The 11265-nt window shown below is 36.0% G+C and overlaps 1 protein-coding gene across 1 annotated transcript in view; it reads right to left on the reverse strand.

Annotated features, from left to right (window-relative positions):
- The window catches only part of wt1.S (WT1 transcription factor S homeolog), a 31434-nt gene extending 23383 nt beyond the window's left edge, over nt 1-8051 (reverse strand). Inside the window, 4 exon segments of the mRNA NM_001085588.1 lie at nt 369-491; nt 7667-7895; nt 7897-7933; nt 7936-8051. Coding sequence (NP_001079057.1) covers nt 369-491; nt 7667-7895; nt 7897-7933; nt 7936-8051 — 505 coding nt within the window.
- Between the last annotated feature and the right edge of the window lie 3214 nt (nt 8052-11265).

Genomic DNA, 11265 nt, shown 5'->3' on the forward strand with positions numbered 1-11265 from the left:
AAGGGAAAAGAAGGTGGACATTGGAGGTTGAATAGAGGGAGAGGAAGGAAGAAATGAAGTAAGGGTAATAGGAGGAGATAAGTGTAGGGAACAGGGAAATTGCAAAGGAGGGCAGTGAGGAAGGTGAGGAGGAAAAGTGATGTAATGGAATAGGAAGAAACATTTGAAAGAATGAGGAATAGAGGGAAGATCAATGAATAGGAGGCAGGAATTAATAGTGGAAGGGAGGAAGAGGGATGGGAAGGTGGATGGGGAAAGAGGGTAGAAGGAGAAATGCAGAGGGGGAGAGAAAAGAATGGAGGGAGGCAGCATAGTCTGTTTCATTGCTCACACAAGTCAGAGGAACTAAATAACTAAACAGCAGTTACCTAGAGAGGTCTGTTGGCTGAGGGGGTCCTCATGTTTGAAGGAATGGTTTGTGAACTGTGAAGTATGATGAGAGGGGGTGTGCCCATAACTTGGGGTACCATCAAAAGCCACCGCGCTGTAACCTTACAAACAAAAACAAGAGAAGTATAATGTTATTCACTTGCAGATATCCAAAAAGAACAAACATGATATGGGACATAAACAGCATTTTAACTTTTATAATAGTTACAGTGCAATATTAAATAACCTAGAAAAACTATTTTTCTGACATCAGAGGTCTCTCTATGATAAAGATCTTATATTAGATATTAGTCTGCAGCAATACCACAATGCCCCCTGCTAGAGTCCACTTCTGCATTCAAGTGAGAGCCTCGTATTATATCAGAGGATTTGTAGTCTTTCTGGTCATACCAGTGAGAAAAGAAAATTAAATTAGAAAAGGAAAGGAAAGATTTGACTGGTTGCCACGGTTAACTGTCCAGGTACAATTTATTGCCAACAAAACGAAAACAACCCCAACAAACTCAGTATTTAAATTATAAGGACATCAGACTTTGCTTCCTAGTTCTGTTCTCTCTGTAAACAGAAGGCATGTACAGGTATGGGACTTGTTATCCAGAATGCTTGGGACCTGGGGTTTTCCCGATAATGGATCTTTCCGTAATTTGGATCTTCATACCTTAAGTCTACTAGAAAATCCTGTAAACATTAAATGAACCCAATAGGCTGGTTTTGCTTCCAATAAGGATTAATTATATCTTAGTTGGGATTCAGTACTGTTTTATTATTACAATGATGTGTCCCATCTTAAATAAAAGTGAAGTACCAAATATCTGCATCTGCTAAAAGAAAATACATCATAGAATTGGGGACTTCAATGTCATTTGTTGATGTTTCAATAAATAGAGACTCCATAAATGAATAAGAAGAAGTCTCACTGATGAAGCAAGTGCACATGCAATTTCTAGACACAAAAAAAATTTGGACACATTCCCCCATATGGGGGGAATAAGTTTGCCCAGGAGCAGTAACCCATAGCAACCAATAAGATGTTTGCATTTAAACAGGTAAATGCTACCTGCTGATGGGTTACCAATGGGACGACAATTCCTATGTTTTATCCATGGTGATTCCTGCAGCTCCCAATGGCAAGGGATTTTGCAGCCATGCATGGATATGAATAAGAGACTGGAATATGAAAAGGAGAGGCCAGAATAGAAAGATGAGTAATAAAAAGCAGCAATAACAATAAACATGAAGCCTTACAGAGCATTTTTTTGAGGGGTCAGCGACCCCCATGTGAAAGCTTTGAAAGCTGAAAGATTCAGAAAAATAAAAACTGAAGGCCAATTGAAAAGTTGCTTAGAATTAGCCATTCTATATTATACTAAAAGTTACCTTATAGGTGAACCACCCCTCTAAACGTGATTATTTTGCCCCATAATCAATACACAATCATCCAAACGAATCTCTCAGGGTTACATGTGTTGTTATAAATATAAATCTCCCTCCACTGACTATACTGAAAGTTTCCTTTCTACAGTACCCCATTCCTCAATGTTCAATCAAACGGGTTTTCTGATCCCTAAAGGCCTATAAGACCTTGGAATCCACTCATTCCGGCATGGAAAGAAAACCTTTATAAAGAAAGGGAAGTGTGGCCCCTGTGCCTTCCGGATCAGCCAATCACCTCCCACACACGACAAAGGGAGGTTTTTACAGACCGGATTCTCTCTCCAGGCAGACATGAGTGGAAAGGAAATTTAAAGGGTAAGCTCTCCAATTCTTGAAAAGGATGTACAGGTTATCCAGAACCCCGTTATCCAGAAATCTCCAAATTACGGGAAGGCCATCTCCCATAGTCTCCATTTTAATCAAATAATGTCTGTAATAATAAAACAGTAGCTTATACTCTATCCAACTAAGATATAATTCAGCCTTACTGGAAACTATTCTATTGGGTTGAATTAATGTTTAAATTATTTTTTAGCAGATATAAGTTATGGAGATTCAGATAAGAGAAAGATCCATTATCTGAAAATACCCTCCCAGGCATTCTGGATAACAGCTCCCATACCTATAATTTCAAAAAAGTTTCTTTCTTTCTTTCTTTCTCTGTCCACCACCCTATTCATTTTAGTGTCTTTAGTGTCTAGCACAAGTATGGGATCCCTTATCTTGAAACCCGTTATCCAGAGAGCTCGCAATTACGGGATGGCAATCTCCCATAGACTCCTAGAATTGTTTACTCATTTAATAGGTGAAATCTCTCTTTTTCTGGCATTTACAGGGGATTACACATTTATATTCTCCTGTATAGTATATACTTCTACTTTACAGCTGCATAGTAGTCAAGCTGGAAAATATTACTCTCAGGTAGAAGTGAAAAAAGGTGCATTTAGTTTTGAGCCTTTGTTACAGGCTCCTCTGAGTCTTCTTCTCCTCTGACCTTTGAGTGCAGGAGAGAGAGAGAGAGAGAGAGAGAGAGAGAGAGAGAGAGAGAGAGAGAATGAGGAATAGAAAGAGGGAGAGAGAGGGGGGAGAGAGAGAGAGAGAGAATGAGGGGAAGAGAGAGAGAATGTGGAATTAAAAGAGAGAGAGAGAGTGAGGGATGAGGGAGAGGGAGTGAGAGAGAGAGAGAGAGAGAGAGAATAAGGAATAGAGAGTGAGGGGGAGAGAGAGAGGGAGAGAGAGAGAGAGAGAGAATGAGGGAGAGAGAGAGAGAAAGAGGTTTTGGGGTCACATGTATAGTCCTGTATTTGTACCCTTTGTTAACTAAAATAGTTCTGATCAGTCTCTGTGTTGGGAATTTAAAAATGAAATGTAAAATAATGAAATTCCAATGAATTCCTTAATTTCTGACATTTCAGGAAATATCCCCACAAATCGATTTCAGCCCATTAATATTGATACAGTAACAAAAAACCAGCATCTTTGGGGTTAAATCAGCTGCACCTCACTGAATGGAAAACGACTTGCCAACAAAATAAACTCTTCATATTTTTAGCAAACAAACTCAGCCCTTGTCCTGACCCAGGAGTGACTCTGCACCCATTAATCAATCCATGGGAGAAGCACTTTCATTAATTCCTGGGAGCCAACCAAACAAATGCAAAAAGCAATTAGAACCTGATATTTTCTTTTTGTGGCCTCAAAAACTAGTCATGAAGCAAATGATACGATTCCCAGGACCAGAGTATCTTATTATGATATTTTGTTCTTACTTCTGTTCCTGTTTTATATTTTTACTTCCACCTTTGTCTAGAATTCCACCAGTATTTTTATTTCCTAAAATAAATTCCTTAAAATTAAACCTTTCCTAAAGCCTGAAATATTTCTCAGCACACGATCCTCACCCAAAACAAAATCAAATTGGCACTGGCTCAATAACGATACCGCCCCTCTACACTATAAAATCCTTTCTTTAATCAATATATGACTTAGTATCCCAGGAAGCCACTTCCATTCATTGTCACTAAACAGTTTCGTTACTAAACGAATGCGGCCAACGGGACTGACGGCAGAAGAAGATGTTACTCTGGGATAAGAGGGGAAATATAATGTCTCTCGTGTTGCATTTGTTTCCTAAAGGGACATTTTAATCGAATATTTTATTTATTTTTATTTATATTTATTATATTAAATACATTTCCACTTTTTATATATATTTATATATATATATATATATATATATATATATATATATATATATATATATATATATATATATATTATATTTCTATTATATATTATTATATCAAATATTATTCGTGTCAAATGAACTAAGACTTTTTATCCTCTACATTTAAATCGTATAATAAAACCAATTTAAATCAAAAAACCTATATATATATATACATGGACGAATACATAAACGAATATAAATGAGGTATTTTCCGAGTTTTGGTCTCAGGAACGAATTAATATTCTTGACTTTATAATATATTTATTCTCTTTCGTTCTGCGCGTCAATACAACTTCTGACGATTTATTTGGGGATAGAAATGTCGCCTCCATCAAACCTTCTAATCATGAATGATTCTATCAATCACCTACCTGCCTGTCTGTCTGTCTTCCTACACCTGCCTGTAATTCTGCCTGAAACCCAAGATAGTTGTTCCAGATGTTTGTTATAGATTTGTACAATTTATAAAATCTACAATACGCATTTTGGATAAATAAGGGAATTAAAAAATAATATATATATATATATATATTGTATTTTTTAATATTTTCAATATACCTATATATATATATGTATATCTATAAAATAAATATATAGTATTTTTATATATATACTGTATATAAATATATATTGTATTTTTAATATATACCTATATATAAATGTATATATATATATAAAATAGATATTTTGTATTTTTTATATATATATATATATATATATATATAATATATACAAAAAAAAATATATATATATATAGAAATTCAATATATTTATAAATATAAATATATATTGCTATATTAAAAATTTTAAAAAATACAATATATATTTAAATATATAAGAGAAACTATATATATATATATATATATATATATATATATATATATATATATATATATATATATTAAAAATACAATTTCCTTTTTTCACTCAATACAAAGAGCAGCAGCAGTTTGGTGGATACATTCTATCCCGGATACTGACTCTATGTTTTGTTTTTTAATTTCTTGTGACCTTGACAAAATGCAAGATATAATGTTTTGGCCAAAAAAAAAAATAATAATAATCCCCCCCTGTCTTGAGTGACCCAGAACTTCAGGAATTTGATAAGAGGCTTTTGCTGTGTAACACCCAGTTCTCTTTAATTAGAACCTTATCACCTGATTAAAAAGTGCTGAAAAACGTGAATGTGTTGGAGAGAGACAGGGGGGCAGCAGGGAATTGTTTCTCTATGACTCAATGTATCTGGACACACTTTTCCAAGTCCTCCTTCTGTAGATCTGGCACCACATCCAGAACTGGATCAAGGTGAAATCTTTCCCACAACAGCAACAACATACAACTCATTCCTAGGGCTGCAACCTTGGTGTTCTCACAATTGTGATTTCATTGTTATTTCCCCACTTAGCAGATTCCTTTGCTCCCTCTGTCATGGGAGGTATGTGTGGAATCCAACCAGGGTGCACATTATTGATTAACCCAAAAATAATAAGAACTGTGCATGCCTCATGTTCTGCTAATATTATTAGATCGTTTTTTTTAAATAAATTATTTAAAGGGTGGTTCACCTATAATTTTACTTTTAGTATGTTATGAAATGGCTCATTCTAATTAGCTTTTCAACTGGCCTTCATATTTTATATTTTGTATACATTTTTAATTATTTGCCTTTTTCTTCTGACTCTTTCCAGCTTTCAAATGGGGGTCACTGACCCCATCTAAAAAACAAATGTTCTGTAAGGCTACAAATGTATTATTATTGCCACTTTTTATTATTCATCTTTCTATCCAGTCCTCTCCTATTCGTATTCCAATCAATGCATGGTTTCTATGGTAATTTGAACCCTAGCAACCAGATGGCTGAAACTGCAAACTGCAGAGCTGCTGAATAAAAATCCAAATAACTCAAAAACCTCAAATAATAAAAAACGAAAACCAATTGCAAATTGTCTCAGAATATCCCCCTCTACATCATACTAACAGTTCATGTAAAGGGGAACAACCCCTTTAAATTGTTTCTCTGCAAATATGTCCATAAAATAATATATATTTACAAAATTTGATTTATTTGTTTTTTTTTGTTTTTTTTTAAATGAATATATTAGAATGCTTGTATTAATTACCTTATTAATTATTGCATTTGTTTTGCATGTACTTTCTGTTGTTATTGTACATTTATGTCATCGATGTAACTATCTATTCATAAAATAATTAAAAAAAAAAAAAAAATATATATATATATATATATATATATATATATATATATATATATATATTTCCAGGCAACAACAATAAGCTAAAGATCATTTCTGAACATTTATATAGAAGAAAATGACAATATTTGTTCCTACAATACCATTCATACTTTTATAGCTATTTATCTGTCTATATCTTTCCATCTATATAACATCTATTCATTGTTCTATGTCTCATCTATTTCTAATATTATTTTTGTCAGTAGAGAAAGACTTGAAAATATTTTGTATACCCTTTAATAAATGATATAGGTGTCTGTGGGGGGTGTAGTTCACTAGGGAAAAAAACTTGTTGCTAACCAAATCACTAGGAATGTGTAATTAGCTGTAAGATGAAATAAATACAGATGGTTCTGTTACATGGGAAAGCGAATGTGGCAGGTTTCGTTAGAATGAAAAATAATTGTACCAATAATTCTCACCTCCAGTAATTAACGTGCAGAAATATAATGTATGCGACTTTTTCTTTTTTTTGTATTTTTCTTTGTTTTGATATATTTATGTTTTTTTTTTGTGTGTGTCTATAAATAAAGGGAAGATCAGCTAGAAACAAGAGTCTGTATGTAGATGCAGCAGTAGCAGCACAGGGTTTGGAATAACTGATCAGCCATATAGAAGAATAGGTGACTCCCTGCTGCACCCCAGATCCCTGACAGTGAGTCAGTAACTGCCCTCCTTGCTAATTACACCTCATTACACTAATCCTGTTAAATATTACAGCACCTTCCCCAGTCAATTCTTTTCACCCTTCCTATGGGAAACTCTAAACTCTAACTTTATTCCACTTTACATCAAATCCATCAATCTCACTGATACCGAATGTGTCTGATCTTAAGGACTTTAAAATAATATATGCTTATGTATGTGTATGTGTGTATATATATATATACCTATCTGCTTAGCTACCTGTCTCCATGCTTCGAATCACCTGTGTATGTCTATCCCCCCTGTCCACCTGTGTATAAGAAATCTGATTTAATTTTAATTAGAGATTGTATATGCATAATACACACAACATTACACACGTTAAATACTAGGGGCAATATATCTGATGGATTATGATATAGATAACAGAGATTGCCTGTTGATGACAGATGATAGGCATATCATAGAAATAATATACACAGATAGATGATATAAAATATCCAAACACCAAGAGAAGTTGCACCACTACAGAATATACAAATTTCCCAACACACAACTATCCAGAGAAAGCACTAATAATAATCTGATTAAGGGGGAGAGAGAAAGAGAGAGAGAGAGAGAGTGTGTGAGAGAGAGAGAGAGAGAGAGAGAGAGAGAGAGAGAGAGAGAGAGAGAGAGAGAGAGAGAGAGAGAGAGAGATAGATAGGTGACTTACCTTGATTCCTCATGCCCTGTTGGTTATCTAGGCAATTGGACAGGTAAGGGGCATTGGAGAACATCCTTGCTTGGCCTGTTGTTGCCTGACTGGGTGTTGGGGCCCCAAAGGGCCCATACCTACAAGCCCCGGCTGTCCCAGTGAACTGACCAGAGAAATGGACAGTAAAGGCGCTGAGACACTGATCTTCATGGGGGTCTGGGTTCCAGGTGGGTTCTTGTTTGATAAAAGAGTGAGGGGTCAGGGAGCTGTAAGGGGCCCCGGGGGGGAAGTCCAGGACTGGAGCCCATTGAGCACTGCTACTAACTGGCATGTTACAGCTGCTGTTCCCGGACAGACTAGAGACTGGAGGCAACAGATTCATATCCCGGACATCAGACCCCATCTGAAAGCTCAGCTGCTCCTGGGGTCCAACCTACAGGCTCCCTGTGCTGGGCTGTGCTGGGCTGTACTGGTCTGGCAGGAGATGCACCTGGTATGTCCCGACCCTTCCGAGCTCACAGCACCCAGCAGCACCCCCCTGTTGGCTTCAGCTTAGTCAAGTCCTGAGGAAATAACTGTGGAGAGTGGGAGCTGCCTCCTCTTGTGTCTCCAACCCCTCAATTCCCTTTGCTCTAATAGGGTTTGACATGGAGGGGAGGAGCTTGGGCAGCTCTGATGCTTCTCTCATACCCAGTCCCTACCCGACACCCTGATCCTGACAGCACTGCTCTCCCTGGGACCAGCCTCAGCTCAGACTCTCTAGGGGAAGGTGTGGGGCACGAAACGAGCATTTGTTGCCTCTAGGATGCACCAACAATTCAGGGGAGTCTGGAGAAGTAAGTAAGTATACTTGTTGTAAGAACGGGGTGATTAGAGAGAGAGAGAGAGAGAGAGAGAGAGAGAGAGAGAGAGAGAGAGAGAGAGAGATGGAGAGATGATAGAGAGAGAGAGAGAGAGAGAGAGAGAGAGAGAGAGAGAGAGAGAGAGAGATGGAGAGATGATAGATAGATAGATAGACAGACAGACAGTCAGACAGAAAGACAGACAGACAGACAGACAGACAGACAGACAGACAGACAGACAGACAGACAGACAGACAGACAGACAGACAGATAGATAGATAGATAGATAGATAGATAGATAGATTCAATGAAAATCCTTATATTTACAATTGGGGTAGATTAATTTGTATAATATACTTGTCAACATCAATTAATGTATTGCAAACGACTAGCCAGACAGACAGACAGACAGAGACTCTCCATTGGGAGACAAATTCAATTGTCACCACTAGACGTTGATGCAAATGGAATATATTAATATCGATACAAGAAAGTTGGAAGCATCGAACCTCATTTGCAAAAACTAGAAAAGGCCGGCAGATCGGCCGGGGAGATAGAGATGAGCCGCAGATAAGAATCGACAAGATCAATTAGAGTGAATGACAGTCAGGGAGATGCCCATTAAGAATCATGAACTCTCACCTCTCTCCTGTCACTTCACTTTGACTTGTCCTTCTAAATACTTTCACACGCTCAGGAAGCTGCTGAGATGTTGGGGTTCAGGGTTCTCTTGTATATGGGCTTGTTTGACACCAGGTGCGAATTATCGACCCATAATTATCCCGAGCTCACTGAATTTGGGCCATTCAATTTGTATAAGGAATTTAGCTCAACCTCTCTGCTAAAATTTCACTTAAACTTTATTTCTCTTTAAAAAAAAAAAAAAAATACATATATTCTTTGTTACTTAAATTAATTTTTTCATCAAACTTTTCTGTGAACGGCAGGTAAATGTTTGCTCATTGGTAGAACAAATCATTTCTGTCTGTTAAAAAAATAAAATTAGAGTCTGAGTTTTTTTTACATTCCTTTACGTTCCTTTTTAATTCGTTTTTATTTATTTTTAACAATTTGCAGGATAATTGTACAATCAATCTCTCTTATTTAAAAAAAACTATATATATATATATTTATATATATATTAGGGGCTTATATGAAATAAGGTATTTCATTCATAATAATTTGGAATGAAGCAGCCTCGCTTCTTGCATGTTATAGATCTCAGCATATATTTTCTTTCGTATAAATAAAGTGCAATTATATTAATTAACTATAATTAATTACATTAATTAATTAAATCATAGAATTTAGCTTAAAATTTATGTAAAAATACACATTACATAAATAATATACATATATATAAATGAAGTATTAAGCTAAATTCTATAATTTAATTAATTAATATAATTAATTATAGTTAATGAATATAATTGCACTTTATTTATACAAAAAAAAAACAAGATTGCTGAGATCTATGCAAGAACCGAGGCTGCTTCATTCCAAATAATTATGAATGAATTACCTTATTTCAGAGGAGTCTGAATAAAAATATATATATATAGAGAGAGAGAGAGAGAGAGAGAGAGAGAGAGAGCGAGAGATAAATGTATATAATTTGACTATTTTATCATGCATTTAGATATTATATTATTTATTTATTTATTTTCTCTTTATTTATTGTGTTTTTCCAACAAATAGATATTTATTTTCTGTAGCAACAGATTTTCTTATTCGCCAAAGTAATTGTCGGCATGTCGGCAAACTGTCTGTGGATGAAAATTCGGCTCCCTGAGCAGGTGGATCAGTAAGAGGAGAAAATGTTTGCGGTGTATAAGGGATAAAAATTAATCCCCGTAATTAAACAGAAGATTAACGCAAATTTGCGCCCACACGGCGCTAAAATAAAGCCGAAATGTATTATATGCGCGTTGTTGTGTTAATGTTCCCTGAGGCTTTGCCAGTCACTAAAATCAAACGAAAATATAGGAAACATACGCCCGAATTAATAAAATATATATTTTCAAAAGAAAATTATTATTATTCATGATTTATTGTTCTATGCTGACAAATGTATTAATGGCTGGGAAACAAAATAAACTATAATTAGTTTGGATGTGTTAATTGGGTACCCAGATATTCTTATATACAGGCAATAGTTCAGTATAAATTTTTGTATTCCAATGGGGCCCTCACCAGTGTTACCCCATATTCTATATAGAGCAAATTTCAGTGAAGAGGGGCCCTAGAAGGAAGAAGGTTAGGAGGGTAGCATTTATAAATTAGGGATGTCCAAATTGAAACCTGCAACCCTAATGTTCATCTATGGGGTGTCTGGGAGTTGTATTTCTAATACTAGAGAGCTGGAGGGTGACGCATAAGATTTAATCTCATATACTATATTTTGTATGAAGGGGCTGCTCAGTTGCTGGGGACCCTAAAATCAGCACTGCTATGTGTCACAAATACCCAGCCAATAGCTGCCTATCCCCATATCTGTAAATTGGAGACTTGCAGTGAGAGGCTAATGAATCCCACTAATAAAGCCTTGTGGAGAGTCTATTTGCCGGGCAATTAACCCTGTCATGGCAGTTGGAGGGCCAAGCTCTGATTTAGTGGGCAGCAGGGAGATCACAGGGAGCCTTTGTGCAGCAGCCAACACCTTCCCATCCATTTCCTTGTATTCAGCCCCCAGGAATGGATCTCAAGGGAATAAGAATGATCTGGTTCTATTGTGAACTTGGTTCTGGAACTGCATCTCAGGATTCAAGGTCAGTC

The sequence above is a fragment of the Xenopus laevis genome, chromosome 4S (genome assembly GCF_017654675.1).
Source record: "Xenopus laevis strain J_2021 chromosome 4S, Xenopus_laevis_v10.1, whole genome shotgun sequence".
Taxonomy (NCBI): domain Eukaryota; kingdom Metazoa; phylum Chordata; class Amphibia; order Anura; family Pipidae; genus Xenopus; species Xenopus laevis.